Source organism: Gopherus flavomarginatus, chromosome 11 (genome assembly GCF_025201925.1).
Source record: "Gopherus flavomarginatus isolate rGopFla2 chromosome 11, rGopFla2.mat.asm, whole genome shotgun sequence".
Lineage (NCBI taxonomy): Eukaryota > Metazoa > Chordata > Testudines > Testudinidae > Gopherus > Gopherus flavomarginatus.
The window spans coordinates 18,552,124-18,574,286 of NC_066627.1; the positions used below are offsets into that span (position 1 = coordinate 18,552,124).

General features: G+C 43.5%; 1 protein-coding gene and 1 pseudogene across 1 annotated transcript; both read left to right on the forward strand.

Annotated features, from left to right (window-relative positions):
• The first annotated feature begins 7,586 nt into the window (after positions 1 to 7,586).
• LOC127030928 (olfactory receptor 1030-like) lies at positions 7,587 to 8,555 on the forward strand. Its single transcript, XM_050917620.1, has 2 exons — positions 7,587 to 7,887; positions 8,173 to 8,555. Exons 1-2 carry the CDS (start codon positions 7,587 to 7,589, stop codon positions 8,553 to 8,555), a joined length of 684 nt encoding a protein of 227 aa, XP_050773577.1.
• Positions 8,556 to 16,093: 7,538 nt separating this feature from the next.
• On the forward strand, positions 16,094 to 17,056 carry LOC127030929 (olfactory receptor 2AP1-like; annotated as a pseudogene).
• The last annotated feature ends 5,107 nt before the right edge of the window (positions 17,057 to 22,163 follow it).

Below are 22,163 nucleotides of genomic sequence, written 5' to 3' on the forward strand. Positions count from 1 at the left end.
CCCTTAGGTTCCTCAGCCCAACTACTTTCAAACATAGTTGGATTAATCAGGGCCAGAATTTTAAAGTTCCTAAATACGCAGATAGGTATTTAGCTGGGGTTTCAAATGTGCCTGACTCCCTTTAATTGTTATATGTTTTCATACTTTATTGAAAAGTGCTGGGATCTATCTGAAGCACGTCCATGACTTCATTTCCTTCATCTCAATCATTTTGAAAGTGATCAGATTCCTAAGGGCCAAATTATGAAATGTTCTAAAGATGCAGATAAGTGTCTAGGTAGATTCTCAAATTTACCCAGGCATTTAACTCCCATTTATTATAGTATGCTTTATTTAAAAAAGATGAGACCATATATCTGTCTGGAAAGAAGACTGGTTTGGGGATTAAAGCACTGTGCACACATTTCTGACTGTGGCACAATCTGACTGTTTGATCCTTCAGAGGTCATTTGGAAGAGAATTTCCAAAACAGCTTACGGGAGTAAAAGCCAAATATTTTCAATGGGATTTTTACGATAGTTTGAAAATTCCAGCCTGGTGCTCTGTTAGCTTGCAGGAGCTCAGGTTCTGGATTAGGATATTTGGGCACCAGCTAAGAGCCATTTAAAATAGAAAATAAAATAATGTAAAATAATGATGCTTTAGGGGTGGCGGTATGGTACAGTGAAGAGGGTACAAGATTGGGGCTCAGAAGATGGGGGCTGTAGTCCTGCTGCTGAGTGAGCCTGGGTAAATCACTTTTCTGTGCCTGTCTCAGGAAGGTGAGCTTGTTACCCAGGGTTCTTTCAACTGAAAGCTCTTGGTAACTTTTACTCTGTGTGAGGAGGTCTTAGGAAATAAATCAGGGGAGACACGGCTGTATGACCGATGGGTGGCTGGCACAAACAGGACAACACAACAGTGCTTTCACTTAAAGCTAAACTTTACTTAGTCTCAAAAATTTACACATGTCCTCAACAAGATTAGTAAAACACCTCCAACCCTCGTACTTACCAAAGCTGAGTGTGGCTTTCGAGTGACATAGCGGCAGGCTTTCGGTGGCCAAATCTTTCATCTGCTGATGAGGACCGCAAGACATATCCAGAGGGAGAGTCCAAAAAGAGTCCCCAAATGTGTCCAACTATCTTAAGCTTTTTCCTCTTATTTATACATTAGTAATAGAATGACATGTCCCTTAACGAAACCTTGTTAAGTAAGCAGATTCAATGATCAAGCAAGAGGTTCCTTCTGATATTGATTAACCCCAATAGACATTCCTGGGGCATATCTTGCTCTATTAAAATGTATCAGCAACTTCAACACAATTCTTATTAGGAAGGACGCGGGATCAAACTGCCCTTTTTGTGGCAGCCAAAAACCCCTCCCCTCCTGCTTTGGTCAAGCTGAGATTGCTGAATGGCCAATTTACAGCTTGCAGACTAGGCCACCTTTAACAATAAGCCATAGTGGTTTTAAGCACTTTACTGGTTTGCCAAAGTCTCCCTGTACAGGCTCATCAGTTGTTGCAGGCAGTGCACCTAGGAGAAGGAAAACTTCCATTTCCAACCAAGATCGTCAGCTGGTTTGTAAATATTAGAAATATCGCAAAAGCTCTAGGGGTCTGCACCACTGTCCCTGGCTAATGGGACAAAGTTGTTCATTGGGGTTTAGGCTCCAGAATGGAATGGATGTCTGCTAGATTGCCACAGTAATCTATTCTGCTAATCACATCAGAAGTCTCTGTTATTTATGCCAGGATGAGTATGGAGACATGACATCAGCTTCAATCAAATTGCTCCATACTCACATCAAAGTAACTGGGTTTGTGTTTTCCAAAAGAGGTGACTAACACACGGGATCACAGGCATTGTTTCAAAGGTTTAATATAGTGAGCTAAAACTACCTTCCTGCTTGTACTTCATAGTTCTTTGTACGTCCAAGAGTACGTTAGCTCTTTTGGCTATAGCATTCCATTGAAAGACAACGTTCAGAGGTTTAATCACCATGAATCATAGTTACAATATGTATCTTAGTTATACACAGCTATCATACCTCTCCCCTTGGTATCTAAGATCCATATTTGTAGAAGTATTTATGTACCTAATGGGATTTTCAAAGCATCTAGATGCCTAACTCCCATTGACTTCAGCATATAAAACAACAGGAATGAGAACATCAGCCAGCTAATGGAGTCACTCTTTTAGCTCAATTGTAGAAGAATGATCTGTTTTTCCAGAACTTCAAAGCTGTAAGCTGACTTCAGTGGCAGTTAGGCTCCCGCCTTACTTGGATGCTTTGGAAAATCCCACTTGTGCCTTTCTGCATCTTTCGGTGCCTGCATCCCAGACCCACACAAGGGTCCTGGTCCCTAAAGCCCACAGCTCAGTCCCAGACTTAGATACTAAATGATCCACTAAACCACTGCTCACCTGCCACATAACTCAGTAAGTGCCTAAACTCACTAGGCACCCAAATTTAAAAAGTCCCCATAGCTCGTGTGTTATTATGGGATTGTATGTAACTTGTCTAGAAGACATGACTAATGTCACCTTGGGAAATCTTATGAGCTTCAAGGGACACTGTGATGAGGGGACTGGCCCCAGAGGCCTCCTGCTGGAGGCCTCAAGGCCCTGCTACACCCATCTCAGGAAAAGAGTAGTAGAGGAGTCCTCCAAGCTGCACAGAGAGTCTGCATGGGATGCGGGCAATGGGGTAGGCTGCATGGGGGTAGCCAAACAGGGGGTTGCAGGCTGGTGTGAACGGAGCTAGAGTGAGAAAAGGGGGCAGTTGCAGCTTAGAGCCTGAGGAGTGAAAATGGCCTTCTTAGCAGGTTGAAGGGCTACAGCAGCATGGACAGATCAGTGCTGAAAGGGACTGGGACAGCGAGGACGAGTTTATGCCTGGCTGCTGGGCCTGAACATAGGAGAACACAGAGGTATGGATGAAGCTTTGGTGAAGGCTGGAGACATGGGGAAGTGGCCCAGGGAACTGAAACAGTTTCATTAAAGACATGTGGTGGCACATGGCTGCCATTCTTAGGGTTTCTGGCCTTGGACCCAGAATAGTAGGTTGACCTGGGTCCCCCCCATAAACCACTGGGGAAGTGGCCTACAATTTGACAATGATCAACCCCCAGAAGGGGATATGAGCTACTAAGAAGCCCAGATGGACAGCTGGGGCCAGAACAGACTAAAGTGGTTGAAGTCAGAGGTTTAGGATCACCCTATGCATGGGATTGCATCCCTGGCCGTCTTGTCCAACACTCATTTATAGACCTGTCCTCCATTAACCTATCCAGGTTTTTTTTTTAACAATTACAGTTCTGCACATCAAAATATCCCATAACAATGATCTTTACAGGTATGTTGTATGAAAAAGCCAGATACCTATGAATTTCTTCAGGGGACTCCTAATATTTGTATTGTGTGAAGGGGTAAATTATTTCTTAAGCTTTTCCACTCTATTCATTAATGTATAGACCTCTATCCTATCCTGTCATTTTTCTAAGATGAACAGTCCTAATCTTTATTCTCTCATTGGATGGAAGCCATTCCATACCATTGATCAACTTTGTTGCCCTTATCTGAAACTTTTCCAGTTTCACTATGTCCCTTTGGATATAGACCAGCAAGAACTGGACCCCGTATACAAGGTGTCAGTTATTGCACACATACACACTCCATATGATTTTTGCCATCCATGGCAAAAAGGTATCAATGGGGATTTCAGTGACCTTGACTAATGTAACCTTGGACACTATGATAGAGTGGACTGGCCCCAGAAGCCTCCTGTACATCAAAATATCCCATAACAATCACAGGTATGTTGTGTGAAAAAGCCAGATATTTATGAATTTCTTCAAGGGACTCCTCGTATTTGTGTTGTGTGAAAGGGTAAATTATTTCTTCACTTTTTCCACTCTTTTCATTAAGGTATAGACCTCTGTCCTATCCTGTCAATTTTCTAAGATGAACAGTCCTAATCTTTATTCTCTCCTTGGATGGAAGCCATTCCATACCATTGATCAACTTTGCTGCCCTTCTCCAAACCTTTTCCAGTTTCACTATGTCCCTTTGGATACAGACCAGTGAAACTGGACCCTGTATTCAAGGTCTCTGTTATCACGCACATGCACACCATGCAAGCCATGGCAAAAAGGGACATTCTCTGAAGGTTTTAATGGTGATTGCAATGACCTTGATGTTTACTCTGTTTTAACAAGCAACATAGGATTTATTTCTGCATGAAGGCAGTATTATAAATTCTCATTAGCAGCAGCCTCAAGGGAGATCCCAAGAGCAGCCAGAGACAGAATGAGGCTGTTCTCCCATATAATCTCAGGAAGAATCCAGAACAGCTGGCAATAAGGTGCGGTGTAACACACACAAGAGTATGCATCGAGCAAGAAAGCAAGAGCAGCTTCAGAAAAATGTAAGTGTCTTTTCAGAGAGAGTGAGAGTGAGATACCGAGGAGAGCAGAGCGATGGAGGAAACCAGATCCTGATCACACACCCAGTCACAATCAAGGAAAAGGTTGTCCCTTTATGCTGATGATTACAGGTAAATCTGATCATTCCTAGGTGAAACTATGAGGATCTTAGGGAGAAAAACACTGTGATATTGGGACGACGAGTACCCTGAAATCTCTCAGGCAAACAGTTTGCTTGTTCATTTCCTTCTGTCCATCATTCCCCATTCTCTCTATGATGTGTCTCATTACTGCTTCCTATGTTGCTGAGCAGAGACTCTACAGATAGTGACTGAGAGTATTGCAGCACAGATTCTGCCTGTGAGCAACAAAGATAATAGAAGGGATGGACAAGCCATATGAGCAAAGGCTGAAGGAACTGGGTATGTTTAGTTTAGAAAAGAGGAGATAAAAGGGGTACACAATAGTGGTTTTCAAATACTTGATAGACTGCCAGAAAAAAAGATGGAGAAAGTTGTTATCTGTAAGTACAGAGGGCAGGGCAAGATGCCATGGGTTAAAACTATAGCATAGCGGATTTATATCAGTGGTTTTCCACCTGTGGTCCTGCCTTTGTGCATGGAGCAGAGTCATTTTCCCGTCTGTGCTGTTTGTCAGCGTCACTGCCTAGTCCCAGGCACTATAATGATGCCATTACATACGTGTCCCTCTCCTGGGAAGCTGATATATGTGACCCTCACCACCATCACAGCAAGTTTAGAGGTCATATTGGACAAGAAACTAAACATGTGATGTTATGGCACAAAGGGCTAATGCAATCCTGTGATGTATAAATGGAGGAGTGATGAGAAGGGGATTTTCTCTGTCTACCAGGCATTGGTGAGACTGAAATGCATCCAGTTCTGGTGTATGCGCACACTAAAAAAAGAAAGTTGAAAAAATTGGTGGGGGTGTAGATAAGAGATACAATAATATGGCAGATTGAAGAAAATGCCTTGCAATGAGAGTGAAGGAGCTCAAACTGTTTAATTTCTAAGAAAAATCATAGAATCATAGAATATCAGGGTTGGAAGGAACCTCATGAGGTAATCTAATTCAACCCCATGCTCAAAGCAACACCAATCCCCAACTAAATCATCCCAGCCAGGGCTTTGTCAAGCCGGGCCTTAAAAACCTCTAACGATGGAGATTCCACCATCTTCCTAGGTAACCCATTCCACTGCTTCATCATCCTCCTAGTGAAATTTTTTTTCCTAATATCCAAACTAAACCTCCTCCACTGCAACTTGAGACCATTACTGCTTGTTCTGTCATCTGGTACCACTGAGAACAGTCTTGATTCATCCTCTTTGGAACCCCCTTTCTTATAGTGTGGGGCCCAAAATTGGATACAGTACTCCAGATGAGGCCTCACCAATGCCAACAAGGTGCAATTCATCCCATCCTCCAAATCATTAATGAAGATATTGAATAAAAGATTGAGAGGCGAGTTGAATATAGTCAGTGAGTACCTTCTTAGAAGAAAATGCAAGGTACTAAGGGACTCTTTAACCCGGCAGAGAAAGGCAAAACAAGAACCCATGGCTGGAAGATGAAGCCAAAAAATTCAGTTTAGAAATAAGGTGTATGTTATGAAAAGTGAGGATGACTAACCAAATCAAGAACAGCTGCTGTCCTGAATAGACTGTCCATTCTTGAACTCTTTTCTAGTCCCCCCAAGTGCACCCCTTTCAAGTGAGAAGCCCATGCTTTCACTTCTCTTTCGTTGGATCTCAGGATCTTACCCTTCTCCTAATCCCCAGGTTAACACCTCCTTGGTACCAGCTGTGTTACCCCAGCTGGTATATCTGGAATTTTGCTCTGCTATAGTTTTACCTCCATGAATCTGCTACAGAAGGAGTTTGCAGTGACGCAGGATTAAGTTCTTCAATACAAAGTGTTATTTATATGCCCAAGGGAACACAGCATTCAGGAAAATGGGATAAAACAACCAAGTGTCCTAGACAGCTCTTGTTTTACCTGTGCTTAACTTCTCTCTCCTTAGCTCAGGTTCTTTCAGATGCAACCTCTGAGTCTGAGGGACAGTTTGCCTCCCTGCAGAGCCTCTCTCTGTGGGTAGGTCTACACTGCCACGTAAGTGGATGTAATGTATGTCACTCAGGGGTGTGAAAAAGATACCCCTGTGCAAAGCAAATTACAGCGATTGAAGCACTGTCCACCCCGGCCCTATGTCAGCAGGAGACGTTCTCCCATGAACATAGCTTCTGCCTATGGTGGAGGAGGCATAATTATGTTGATGGGAGAGTGTTCTCCTGTCAGCATAGAGTATCTTCCTCCAACACACTGCAGCAGTGAGCTGCAGCAGTGCAGCTTCATTGCTGTAATGCTTCTAGTGTAGACCGGCCCTGTGCCTCACAGTGAATCCTTCACTTGGCCAGTGTCTTTGGATGTGTCTTTTCCCAACTGAGTCAAAGAACTGGCAAAGTTGGTGTCGCATGACCTGGTTAATTGTGAATGAAAGTTTGCTGCACTGCTCCTTATCTTGGTCACTTTTTTTTTCTTTCTCTTTTTTCTTTTTTTTTGCCTTTAATGTTATGTTCCTCTTACAACCCCTTTTAATCTTACCCCATAGCAAGCAATCCATCATAAATTATCAAATAGAGATATGCACAGAATTGTTATATAATAATGACAGTATTTCCAGTTTTGTTACATATGCTTAACTCAAACAAATGCTCAACTCAATGCAAGAGTTATTGGAGAAGAGCTATGGCTCATTTTATCTAGGGGCTCAGAATAGGTGATTACAGGATTCCCTTCTGGATGTACTTCAGACAAATATGCCCTAGGTCAAAGAGAAATGAATTGAAGGAAATGCTATGTCTTACGACATACTGTCCTGGGTGACTTTCACATCAATGCATCTATGAAAAAGAGCTATGTCAGAAGAGTGAAAAATTAACAGTGTAGCTGCCATTTGGAGCTTGCAAGTGGGGAATCTCCATTCCAAAACACTGTGTATAGTATGTGATTAAACCAATGTCTTGGCTTTTGAACATTTATAAATCATTCTCTCTTTAAACAGTTTGTAGTATTCTACAATCAACTAGATAAAAATCTGATTTCAATTATACTGCAATCTCTTTCAACACTTGCTACTTGTTAATAGATACATTTCATGGAAAATTGGGGAAGACAGAATATATATTCAGCTTATGAAGAAAGGAATAATCAAACATATGTTACAGAATTCAACCTCCTAGGATTTGGAAATCTCTCTGAACTGCAAATTCTTCTTTTCCTTCTGTTTCTAGTGATCTACATTGTGACTATAGGTGGGAACATCCTCATTATGGTTCTAGTGGTGGTTGATCGGCACCTACACACACCCATGTACTTCTTCCTGGGGAACTTGTCCTGCTTGGAGACCTGCTATAGCTCCACCATCCTGCCCAGGATGCTGGTCAGTCTCCTGACCGAGGACAGAACCATTTCTGTTAGTGGCTGCATCACTCAATTTTATTTCTTTGGTGTGCTTGCAGCAAGTGAATGCTATCTCTTATCCATGATGTCCTATGACAGGTATTTAGCAATATGCAAACCACTACACTATACGGTTCTTATGAGTGGTAGAATCTGCCTGCAGTTAGCAGCTGTGTCATGGATGGGTGGATTTATGGCAACGACTATAGTAACATGTTTAATGTCACAATTACATTTCTGTGGCCCTAATGAAATTGACCATTTCCTTTGTGATTTCACCCCAGTGATTAAACTCTCCTGCAGTGACACCAGCCTGATCACACTCGTGACCTTTATATTATCTTCTGTAGACACCCTGCCCCCATTTCTATTAACCCTGACATCCTATGCTTTTATCATCTCCACCATCCTGAGAATCCCATCCACCACCCGAAGAAGAAAGGCATTTTCCACCTGTTCCTCTCACCTTATTGTGGTTACAATTTTCTATGGGACCCTGATGATTGTGTATATGTTACCAGACACTGAGACACTGAGAGAACTCAACAAAGTGTTCTCTCTCTTCTACACAGTCTTGACTCCCATGGTCAATCCTCTCATCTACAGCCTGAGAAACAAAGAGGTCCAATGTGCCCTAAGAAAATTAATTGCGCACAGAAATTGAGAAAACTAGTCACTCCTTTACCTTAAAGATAGAGCTCTGTTGTGCAGATCTGAAGATCTCACTTGGGAAGCTGGAAGTTGACCTCAGTGAGCGTTAGGCACATATCCTGCCTAGGGGCTTTTGAAAGTCCCATTTCTGCCTCTATGCATCTTCAGGTCTCCATGTCCCAGATCCACAAAGGAATTTAGTTGCCTAAAGCCCAAATATAGGCACCAAAATTCCAGATTGAGCTCCTCCTGTTACTCAGACGGTGCCTATTTATATAGGTGAGCTATCACTAGGCACCCTAATTTATTCTGTAAAAGTCCCCTTAGCTCCTGTGCCGGGACATGAGACCTACTGTCTATGGCAGGCTCCTGGGCAACCCTCTCAAACCTCAACCCTAACACAACCCTTAAAGCAGATGAAGTCAGGCATTGTGGTGCCTGTGATAGCTATGGTGATTTCCTGCATATGCTTAATGGCCCTTATGGAATTAAGTTACAATGAATTAAGAGGAAGTGTCTTAGGAGCTCATTGTTTTAAAATGCAAATGTGTTGGTATTAATATAATCTGTATGAAACTTATCTAGGACACATGACTGCAGTAACCTTGGGAAATTGTTTGAGGTTCAAAGGACAATTTGAAACAATGGGATCAAATGAGAATGAACTGTTAGTTGAATAGTTTTCCTAAGAAATGCTGGGGAGGAGGCAAATGGAAATGACCCACCTCTCAACCAGATCTTTGGAAGCTTGTTCCTGGGGAGGGGATCTTTGACTACAGATTATGTATTCCCAAGATCCAAAGGCCCAACAACATGAAGAAGGGATTCTCAGAGTCATGGGGGGAGGGACTTGTTCTGAACAACAGGTGCTTGTAAGCAGAGGAGAACCCCAGTGTGAGATTTGAAGAGCTGTTCAACAGTGAGAGCCCAAGTTTGGAGTTAGGGTGGTCTCTGGAAATTGTTTTAGCATCTGTATAGGATCTTCCATTGTGTTAAGCTTTTCCCTGCGATGCTTTTACCTTAAGAATAAATGAGCTTTGATCCGAAGGGTTGTGTGGTAACAACTGTGTCAGTTACACTGTTTCTCATCTCTGAGGAGAAAGCTAATGTGGGCTGCAAGGGCAGTGTGGCTTACTGGGGAACTCAGAGCTATGTAGCCTGCAAAAGCCCTGGTCAGGAGAAAGAGAGCTGTGTGTCTCTGCCCAAGACAGATGATTCCTAGAAGGTGAGCACCTTTGGCTGGCAATAAAGGGGGGGATATAGATGCAGTTGCCCTGAACTGTGACACTGTTCATATCTAAAATGTGTTGCTGTTTTTTCTATTCATATCACCTAATAACAAAAAATAACCTCCCTCATCGAACAATGAATATGCTCCATGTGCTGAGATGAGGAGACTTGTGTTGTAGTCCCAGCTCTGATCTCTTGTGTGCCCTTGGAGAAGTCTCTTCCCCTTCCTGGGACTCAGTTTCCCCTTTGCAAAGTGGGAATATTAGTAGTTATGTGCCTCTGGAAATTACTTTGAAAATGCTGGAATAAATATGCAGAATAAGTGGTAAGAACTATGACTGAAAAGAGGAAAATGCATGTCAGTGTCACGGACCTATGAAAAGGACATGGGCACTGCAGCATCCAGGCTCCATGTATAATAAATGAGGAGAGACAGGCTCCTAATAATCCAGCTAGGCAGCAGGCAGCCTATGCTAGCCAAGGAGAGACAGCAAAGATAAAAGCGTGGCCTAAGTCTCACCCCACTCAGGGAGTTTGGTGCCTAAATCTGGCTGCAGGGATGTGCCAATCCCTCATTACGATCCACAGACAGGATACCATCTCCTGGAGTCAAGCAGTTTGGGCACCTCAGTAATTTGAGGTGAGAATGAGTTCAACACCTGTCTCATCCCAGAAAAAAATAGCTGGGGCAGGGCATGAGCATAAGTAGGGCTTGTGACCTTTAGTCCTGGGGTTCGGGTACTCATCAGTAATGTGATAAACCCAGGTTCAATTTTCCTTCACGATAAGCTAAGAGAAAGGATTTGAACAGGGATCTGCCACTTCTCAGGTTGGTGCTCCAACCCTTGAGCTACAAAGTGCTTCTCAGCTTCTTTTGCTGATTATTTAATTAAATTGAAAGAACTTCAATAGGAGAGAGAGAGAGACAGAGCCCCCATTTCAGGATATCCTCTAGTTCAGTGGCGAAGGCATTCAGCTGACAAATGGGGAATCTCTAGTCATATACCTTCTCCAAATCAGTCAGAGGGCAGAATTGAATTAGGATCTCCCATATCTTGGGTTTTTTCCCTCACCAATGGGCTAAAAGTTATAGAAAGCGAGATCAGGTGCTTCATACTCAATTATTTGGTGGTAGAAATGCTCTGACCCCACCTACCAGATAGAGCCATGGAGGTGATATATCTCTACCCCCATTGAGGAGTCGGTACAGGGGCTGCAAGCTGACACACTGCAAGTAAATGTGTGTCAGAGTCTCTCTCATGCCACAAAAGGGGCAGGTGTTCGGTACAGGGGCAAACTGCGCCAAATACATGCATGTGTTCACGCCCCCCTGAAGAAGCCACCAGCTGATATCCCTGGTGGGCCTTGGGACCAGGGTGGAGTATAGGTGTGCCCACTGTGGCTCCTCACCCTCTAGAGGTGGCAGGAGGTCCTGCCACTTTGACTCACGGTGGGACGTGAGGGTGAGAAAGTGAAGGGCGTGGAGCGTGAGCATGTAAAGATGCTTCTGTGGCATGGTCTGGACCCGGACTAGCTGCAAGCCATGCAGCCAGCTCACAGAGAAGGGGTGGGTGTGGGGCCGGTTGAGTCCACAGGGTAGGGGTCCCATGAAAAGGTCCGGAGGGCGGTCAGGGCATGCCCTCATGCAGAATTTGGTTGAGGTCGACCCCGAGCAGTGAGCGGCAAAGCAGCCCTCACCTCCTGAAGTACATACCAGGGAGTACAAGGCCTGGAGAGCCCCATATGCTGAGTGCACCTCAGGGGATCCAGCCAGTCTCCCCAATTGTAATCCAGGAGGTCTCTGACTCCTGCCAGAACCAATCTCTGGCACACAACAGGGTACTCCACCACCTGCACACAGAACTGGGGATTGTGTAGCAGGGGCTCTGCAAAGAGATCTGCCCCCTCAGTGGCTGCCACGGACCTGGTTGCTGAGAACAGTTTCCAGATCCAGAGAAGGTCCTGGTAGAAGACCATCAGCCCAGAGAGGTCTCGCAGTAGACCTCTCGAATCCAGATAAAGGAGCTGCCAGAAAGGATTTGAACAGGGACCTGCCACTTCTCAGGAGAGCACCCCAAGCAGAAGACCTAGAGTGGTTCTCACTTCTTTGTATAGAGATATACCTATCTGAAAGAGCTGGAAGGGACCTTGAAAGGTCATGGAGTCCAGTCCCCTGCATTCACAGCAGGACTAAATACTGTCCCTTACAGATTCTTCTTTTCACCAGATCACTAAATGGCCCCCTTAAGGATTGAACTTACAACCTGGGGTTTAGCAAGCTGTCAAGGTTTTTTCCCCACTTTGAACTTTAGCGTCCAAAAAGTGGGGACTTGCATAGACCCTTCTAAGCTTAATTCCTAGCTTAGATCTGATAATGCTGCCACCAGCCAAAATATAGTGTTTGGCCCACTTCCTGTTCCCCAAAAACCTTCCCGGGGGAACCCAAGACCCAAACCCCTTGGGTCTTAAAACAAGGAGAAATAAACCATTCCCCCTCCTTTCCCCTCCCCCCCAGACTTTCCCCTCTCTGGGTTGCCTTTGAAGCTATATAGAACCAAACTCCTTGGATTTTAAAACAAAGAGGAATTAACCATTCCCTTCCTTTCCCCCCCCCACCAATCCATGGTGAGTTCATACTCAATCCCCTTGAGTTTTAAAACAAGGAAAAAAATTACTCAGGTTCTTAAAAAAGAAAGCTTTTAATAAAAGAAAGAAAAAAGTAAAAATTATCTCTGTAAAATCAAGATGTAAAATGCTTCACAGGGTATTCAGATTCATATAGCCTAGAGGGACTCCCCCACCCCTTAGCCGAGATTCAAAGTTACAGCAAACAGAGGTAAAAATTCTTCCAGCAAAATACACATTTACAAGTTAAGAAAACAAACATAAAACTAATCCGCCTTTTCTAGCTAGTACTTACTCTTCTGAAACATGAGAGACTGATTCAGAAAGATTGGAGGAAACCTCGGTGCACGTCTGGTCCCTCTTAGCCCCAAGAGCGAACAGCAAATGAAACAAACAGCACAAACAAAGACTTCCCTCCACCAAGATTTGAAAGTATCTTTTCCCCTCATTGGGCCTCTGGTCAGGTGTCAGCCAGGTTCACTGAGCTTCTTAACCCTTTACAGGTAAAAGAGACATTAACCTTTAACCATCTATTTATGACACAAGCCAACGCTGGAACCACTGAATTATCTCTCCCCCCTGGGCCATTCAATATTTAATTAAAGTGGAAGAACTTCAGTAGGAGACCTGGCTAGACAAAGTGCACCCCACTTCAGGGTATCATCTAGTCCAGTGGCTAAAATACTCCACTGACACATGGGGAGCCTCTCTTTATCAGTCAGAGGGGGGGAATTGAATCAGGATCTTCCACAGCCGGCATGATTACCCTCACCGATGGCCTAACAGTTACTAAAAGGCAGGTCAGCTGCTTCCTCCTCAACTTTGTGTGTAGGCAGCTGTGCTCTGAGAACACCTACAGGATTAGACCCGAAGGCAAGATAGAATGAACAACCTCAATCTTTAGTTTTTCCTTCAATGGAAGAAAATCAATACCCTTTATCATCTCTATGGCCCTTCTCTGAACCTTTTTTAGTTCCATTTTATCCTTAATGAGATAGGCCAGACAGAACAGGTCCCAGTATTCAAGGTGTCTCTTGGCACATTCACACACACAGGGCAAGACAAAAAAAAGGAGATACCCTGGAGGTGTCAATGGGGAATTCAGTGGACTTGATGTTTACACTGTCTTAACAAGCAACACAGGATTCAGTTCTTCCATAATGGCAAGTTTAAAAGAATCATTATCAGCAGCCTCATGGGAGGTCCAAACAGCAGCCAGAGGCAGGATGAGGCTCCTGTCTCCTATAAACCATGTATGAATCCAGAGCAGCCATCACTAAGGTTCTGTGTAATATATACAGCAGAGTGCATCCAGCAGGAAAGCAGGAGCAGCTGCAGCAAAATGACGGTGTCTCTGCGGAGAGTGAGAGTGCATGAGACACTGAAGGGCACAGAGCAATGGTGAAATCCACGTCCTGATCTCCAGACACAATCACCACTGATGGAGATGTCCCATTTCATGCTGGGGATTAAAGGTAAATCTGATAATTCCTGGGTGAAATCCTGAGGATTTTAGGGAGAAAAGGCTGCACAATCAGAGCAGCTTGAAGTGTCTTTCTGATAAGCAATATGCTTGTGCATTTACCGCTCTGTATTATTCCTTATTCTCCCCTTTGTACGTCTAATATTGCTGAACCCACACACTACAGAGAGTGGCTGTGAGTAACACAGAACAGAATTTGCCTACAGTTCCCTGCCAACACACTCACACACATGAACTGTGTTATAAGATGCAGCTGGGGGTGGAATGTGTCCCAGAGTCTGTTGGAGAGTCACTTACGGGATAAGAGTGAGAGGGATCAGTGCAATCTGCTCAGGGAGTTCTTCTTCCCATCTGTGCTGTTGGTCAGTCTCAGACACTAGCATAATGCCATCACATTCACATCTTTCTCTGGGGAAGCTCGTGAGTGTGACCCTCACCACCATCACAGCAGGTTTAGGGTCAGAGTGGGCAAGGAACTCAACATGAGCTCCCCGTGTGCTGCTGGGACAGAAAAGGTTAATGGGATCCTGTGCTGTATAAACTGAGAAGTGGTGAGTAGCAGTAGGAAGGTGATGTAACCCCTATTAGGCATTTGAGACCAAACAGTATCCAGTCTTTTTCTGTGTCTACATTTTGAAAAGGACATTAAAAGACTGAAGATGGTGCAGGCAAAAGTCATAATAATATGAGGGCAGGGATGGAGAAAATGCCTTACAATGAGAGTGAAGGAACTGAAACATCATTACTTATCAGAAAGAAGATTGAGGGGAACTTGCTTACAGATGATGAGCACTTTCATGGGAAGAAAATACTAGGGCTGAAGGGCTCTTTAATCCAGCAGAAAATATCAAAACAAGAACCAGAAAAAAAAACATTTGAGGAATAAGGCACACATTATGAATGGGGAAGGGGGCTAACCATTGGAACAAAGTGCTGAGGGAAGTTGTGGATTATAAACCTCCTGATGTCTTCAAAATTAAGACTGGTAGCCATTCTGGAGTATTTGCTCTCATGCTCCATGGGTATGGCTTTCCGTTCTTGAACCTTTGTCCACTACCCTGAGCCCACCCCTTTCAAGTGACAAGCCTGTGCTTTCACTTTTCATGGGTGAGATCCTGAGGCCCAACCATTCTTCCGAACCCCAGTTTGCCACCTTTTTAATTCCAGTTGTGTTACCGCAGCAGGTCTAACTCTAGACTTGCCCTGCTATAGATTTTCCTCCCTGAGCATGTGATTGAATGAGTTTGGACAAACACAGGATCAGCGTCTTCAGAACAAAGCAGGATTTATTTGCTAAAGGGAACACAGCATTGAAGAAAATGAGTTCAAACAACAAAGACTCCTAGATGCCTCTTTTCCTACATAAACTAAATTCCTCTGTCCATAGTTCAGGCTATTCCAGATCCCATTTCTGAGTCTGAGGGATAGTTTTCATCCCTGCACACTCTCTCTGTGCTGTACACTGAATCCTTTGCTTAGCCAGTTTCTTTTGCTTTTCCTCTTCCCAGCCTTAGTAAAACAACTGTGCAACTTTGCTGGCAAATAACTCGATTATTGTATATAAATGTTTGCTCAGAAACTCCTTATCTTTTGCCTTTCCATTCCTGTTCCCCCAAGAACCCATTTTAATCTTAACCACATAGCAAGCAGTCCATCCCTAAAATTAACACATGGAACTATGCAAAGCATTGATACAAAATAAAGCAGATATTTCAAGCTTGTTACATATACTTAACTCAGTGCCAAGGTAACTGGAGAAGTGCCATGGTTCATCATATAAAGAACCACAGCCTACACGATTACAGTATTCTCTTCTGGCTGCATTTCTAAATTATATGCTTTAGTTAAAAAAGGAATGAATTCAAGGAAATGTTAAGGCCTAAAATACACTCTCCCAGTGACCTTTCCATCTATGCACATATGAAAGAAAGAAGTTTGGGGTAGAAGAGTGATAAATAACCAATGTAGCTGGCAAGTGGGAAATCTCTATTCTAAAACCTTGTGCAAAGTCTGGGGGGGGTGGGAAGCAGTGTCTGGATCTGTGAAATGTAATAAATCACACTCTTTTTATGCACGTTGAACTTTTCTAGAATCAAATGTATGGGAATTTACTGTGTTTGATTGCACAGTAAACTTTTTCAATGTTCATGACTTTTTATCTGTCACTAGATAATCTCACGGAAAAGAGAGGAAGAGGCAAACTACATGATGTCATGGAGAAAGGAGAAGGGAAAAATGAAACATATATCACAGAATTCATCCGCCTGGGATTTGGGAATCAGGCTGAACTACAGCACCTTCTCTTCCTGCTGTTCCTAGTGATCTACATTGTGACCATGGCTGGGAACATCCTCATCATCGCACTGGTTGTGACTGATCGTCACCTTCACACCCCCATGTACTTCTTTCTGGAGAACTTGTCCTGTTTGGAGACCAGCCTCAGTTCGACCATTCTGCCCAGGATGCTGGTTGGTTTCCTGACTGGGGACAAAAACATTTCTGTTACTTTCTGTATCACTCAATTTTATTTCCTTAGTCTTTTTGTGAGAGTTGAATGTTATCTCTTAGCACTTATGTCCTACGATCGGTACTTAGCAAAATGCAAACCACTACACTACACAGGTCTTATGAAGGTCAGAATCTGCCTGCAGTTAGCAGTTGTGTGCTGGATGAATGGATTTATCATAGTTACCATAGTTATATGTTTAATGTCACAGTTACATTTCTGTGGCCCCAATAAAATTAACCATTTCCTTTGTGATTTTACCCCAATGATTAAACTCTCCTGCAGTGACACCAGCCTGATCACACTTGTGACATTTATATTATCCTTCTTAGGCACCCTGCCCCCATTTCTATTAACTCTGATGTCCTATGTTTTTATCATCTCCACCATACTGAGAATCCCATCCACCATTGGGAGGAGAAAGGCATTTTCCACTTGCTCTTCTCACCTCATTGTGGTGACAATCTACTATGGGACTCTAATCATTGTCTATATGTTACCAGACACTGACACACTTAGAGACCTCAACAAAGTGTTCTCTCTCTTCTACACAGTCCTGACTCCCCTGGCCAATCCCTTCATCTAAAGCCTGAGAAACAGGGATGTTAAGGAGACTCTGAGAAAAGTAATCAGCAAATATATAAAACTTATAGAAATTGAGAAGCAGTGATTGATATGGCAATGAATGAATCAGGGAGAGCTAGAAAGGGATTTAGAATTTAGGCTGTCCCTAGCTTATGACAATGGGAGCTTTCTTGAGGTACATGAGGACATGCTAATTTGAGAGATGTCTGCATTCCCTTTTTGTAAGAATTGATGCTTGCCTTTCCCCTAGCTAGAATCTTAACTCTCCTATTTTCTGCATTCAAGTGGAATTCCAGGTTTTACTTTCATGTTTTATTTACATCTTTGCTCTGAGTTTGAAAAAATCTAGATTTTACATTGCCGTGTTTTTGAATACCTACGGGTGGATTTAGATAATAAAAGTATTTAGTCTCTCACGTTGGTATCAGGTGTCCTATACACTTTTAGATTTGGGTAGATTGATTTGGTCTTCATAATTTTTGTTTGTTATATATGTTGTCATGAAATGTTTAGTGGTGTGTAAGATCCTAAATGCATTCCTGGATATTGAAATAGAACAAATAATTGACATGAATAATTTCTGGTGAGACATCTCTTTACCCTAAAGAACACTTTAACGTCCAGTGAAAAAAAAAAAATATGTGTGGAGAAATTGCTAATTAATTCTGCATTTCAAAATTGAATTTGGAAAAAACACCTAAATGACTAAAGTTCCCAAGACCCAGTGATTTTCAAAATTATCTGAATTTGTAAGGGACAGATTTTGAATGGTTCTAAAGACGCAGATAGGTGCCTAGGTGTATATGTAAATGCCCAGGCCTTAGACTCCTTGCCCACATGCACACGGCATTACAAAAAAGGAGATTCCCTGGAGGTTTGAATGGGGATTGCAATGGCCTTGATGTTTATGTTGCTTCAATAAACAAAATAAGATTTAATACCCTCCCTGAGGTATCTTAACGAGAAACACCTGTGAAATTGGGAAGCAGAACAGGCTGAACTGCCTCTCAAGTACACAGTTTTCTTGTGCATTTACAGTGCTGTATCATTGTGGATTCTTCCCTTGCTATGGCTCATGACTGCTCCAAATATCATTGAACTGATACCCTCCACAGAGTGGCTGTGATTTCTCCAGCACAGAATCCTCCCACAGTTCCACACCAACAAATTCAAATACAAGATCTGGGTTATGTTATTGGTTGGGGATGGAAAGTGTCCCCGGGTATGTTAGATAGTCACTGGCGTGAATAAGAGTGAGGGGGATCTGTGAGTTTGTTTGTGATATTCCCTTTGTGCATTCAGTAGAGTTATCTTCCTGCCAGTGCTGTTGGTCAGTGTCACTGCCTAGTCCCAGGCACTAACATGATGCCATCACATTTTTATCCCTTTCTGGGGAAACACGTTTGTGTGATCCTCACCACCATCACTGAAAGCTTGGGGGTCACAGTGGACAGGTAACACAACATAAGCTCCAAGTGTGATACTGTGGAGCAAAGGACTAATGCAATCCTACAGTGTATAAATAGAGGAGAGATGAACAGGAGTATGGAGGTGATCTGACCTCTATTAGGCATTGGTGAGACTGAATTGTATCCAGTTCTGGTCCTTGTGTGCATTTAGAAAAGGATGTTGAACAACTGGAAAGGGTGTAGAAAAGTGCCACAAAAATGTGTGAGAGGGGCGGTGCACGAAAGTGTTGGAGAAAATGTTTTCCAGTGAGGGCAAAGGAGCTCAAACTATTCAATTGAAAAGAAAGATTTTTGAGAGGTGAATTGACCACAGTGAATTCATAGCTTCCTGGGGAGAACATCGCAGATTTTAATGTTTATTAGTGAATATTTGAAAATAAACGATACAGAGAGTTTAAAGCATCAGTTATTGTTTCATCGGGGATAGCATACAGACTACGGGGGGGGGTTCAGTATTTTGGTATTGGGCAGCATATACCATATACAGTCTGTCATGTCCCCAATGTGGGGTGAACTTTGGGTGAGATCAAGATACAGTCGAGAGGCAGTGAGGGTACTTATCGCTCATACAAACAGGTTACAGATAGTCGTGGGAATAAAGGAGCGAGCTGGGTGATGAGGATAGGGCGACCCTCACATAGTGGAGTTTGGTTTGGTGGGTTCAGGGCTCAGGGGATAGAGTCCAACGGGGGTGTGTGAAGATCTCCTCCCCCCTTCGGGTGCACGGAGTCACGCTCGCTTACTCCTGGTATTGGCGGTGACCGGTGACGTGCTCCGTGTAGATGTCTCTGGACCATCTGATAGTGTCCGAGACCATCAGGCGTCTCATGAGCTGCGCGTAGCGACGGCCTACCCCGCAAGCCCGAAGCACGCGTTCATTACAAGGGTCCCAGGCGCCCAGGGCCCCAACGATCAGGGCGTCGGTATAGACCTCGTAGCCCTTTGACCTCAGAGTGTCCGCCAAGGGGGTGTATTTTTCAAGCTTTCGGGCTCGGGCCTCACGGAAGGCCAGGGTCCTGTTCTCGAAAGGAACCGTCACGTCAACGAGGATGATCTTTTTTCGAGCCTCGTCCGTGACGACGATGTCCGGGCGCAGTGGGCTGTCGGTGCCAGGGATGGTGCGGTTGGTGGCTTTTTCTCCCAGGTGCGGAGCGATGGCCTTTGAATCCAGCAGAGAATGACAAAACAAGAAGGAGTGGCTGGAAGCTGAAGCCAGATGTATTCAATTTAGAAATAAGGCACAAAGTACATGACTATTCATGGGGGTGATTATCCACTAGAATAAAGAGCCAAAGGATGGGGTGGAGTCTCCACCCTTGATATCTTCAAAATCATGTCTGTCTGCATTTCTGCAGGATTTGCATTCACTTTCACTAGGCAGACTGCTCCTTTTTGGAACTTTCCCAGTTTCCCCAGCACACTACTTGGAAGTGAGAAGCCCATGCTTCCCCTTCTCTTGGGCGGGATCCTGAGATCCAACCATTCTCTGAGTGTCCAGATTACCACCCCTCTGGTGACAGTTGTGTTACCTCAGCATGTCTAGTTGGAGTTTGTCCTTGCTATAGATTTCCTTCCCTCATCTGGTGACACAATGAGTCTGCAGGACAGAAGAACCATTTATTCAAAACAAAGTGGACATGCAGGTTGAGTCCTGCACAGATACAAAATTTGTATCTGCCTCTGTCATGGTATAATTCCCCAGTCTGAACCTTAGAGTCCAAAAATGGGGTAAAAGCATGAATTCCTCTAAGCTTAATTACTAGCTTAGATCTGATAAGCTGCCACCACCCAAAAATATAGTGTTTTGGGGCACTCTGGTGCCCCCAAAAACCTTCCCTGGGGACCCCAAGACCCAAATTCCTTGAGTCTTACAACAAAGGGGAATAAACCATTTCCCCTCCTTCTCCTTTCTTCCTACCAGATCTTTCCTGCCCTGGGTACACTAGGAGATCACAGTGATTCAAACTCCTTGAATCACAACACAGAGAAATCAGGTTTTTTCCCCCCCTTCTCTCCCCCTCCCAGGTGTTCCCTCCCTGGGCTATCCTGGAGAGAGAGACAGATTCAAGCTCCGTGAATCTAAACAAAGGGATTCCACCCTTCCCCCCTCCCTTCTCTCTCCCTGTCCCTCACCAATTCCCTGGTAAGTACAGACTCAATTCCCTTGAGCCTCAACAAGGGGAAAAAATCAAACAGGTCTTAAAAGCAAAACTTTTAATAAAAAGAAAGAAAAAAAGTAAAAGTTGTCTCTGTAATTTAGATGGTAAAAGTTACAGGGTCTTTCAGCTTATAGACACTAGAGAGAAGCCTCCCCCTAGCAAAATACAATGTAAAATACTCCCAGCAAACTACATATGTGCAAATACAGAAAACAATCAAAAGACTAAACTCACCTTTTCCTGGTACTTACTAAAATTAGAACAGAAGAGATTTTTTCAGAAAGATTGGAGGAATCTGCTTACATGTCTGGTCCCTCTCAGAATCCAGAGAGAACAAAGCAAAACCCAAAAAACACAAACAAAGGCTTCCCTCTACCGAGATTTTAAAGTATCTTGTTTCCTGATTGGTCCTCTGGTCAGGTGTTTTTGGTTTACTATTTGTTAACCCTTTACAGGTAAAAGAGACATTAACCCTTAACTATCTGTTTATGACAGCCTCTGATATGCAAAAACGAACCATGGTTACAAAGCGGATATCAGCAGATATGGATGGCTTTAGAGATAAAATTTGGATCTGCTTCCATCCGTGATCAACAAAAGTGGTCCTCGGATATCCACAGTCACATCTGGAGGTGCAGATATCTGTGTATACACAGCAGATATCTACAGATATGCAGTGCTGTCTTTGCAGGACATAGGAAGAGCTTCTTCAAAACAAAGTGGCATGTATTTGACCAAGGGAACACAACATTGAGGAAAATGGGTTAAAACAACAGAGTCCTAAATTTCTTTTGTCTTACCTGCACCTAACTCCTCTATCCATAGCTCAGGTTCTTCCAGATCCCACATCTGAGTCTGAGGGATAGTTGAAACCCTGCAGACCCTCTCTCTGTGTCTCATAGGGAATCCTTTACTTGGAAAGATTCTTTTAATCTCCCTTTTCTCAGCTTTGGCAAACAACTGTGTAACCCTGCTGGTTACTGACATGGTCACAGTGTGTGTGCTCTGCCTTTCCTGTCTGGTTCCTCTAACAAACCCTTTTGATCTCATCCACAATACATAGCTATGCACTTTACTGATACAAAATAATGCAAATATGTCCCAGTTTGTCACATATGGTTTACTTAACCACAAGGTATCGTGAGTAAATTCAGGGTAAGTGGGGAAACATCAGTCATTTTTGTTTTCCTTTATTTCCTTGTGGGAGATTAATGTTATCTCCTAGCACTTATGTCCTCTGATTGTTATTTAACAATATGCAAACTACTGCACTACACAGGTCTCATGAATGGCAGAATTTGCCTCAAGTTAGCACCTGTGTCCTGGAGGAGTGGATTTCTAGCAACAACAATTATAAAATGTTTAATGTTACAATTACATGTTTATGGCCCCAATGAAATTGACCATTTCCTTTGTGACTTCACCGCAGTGATTAAAATGTCCTGCAGTGCCACCAGCCTGATAAAACTGGTGGCCTTTATACTCTTGTCCATGTATATCCTGCCCCTATTTCTATTAACCTTGGCATTCTATGTTGCTATCATCTCCACCATCTGGACAACAC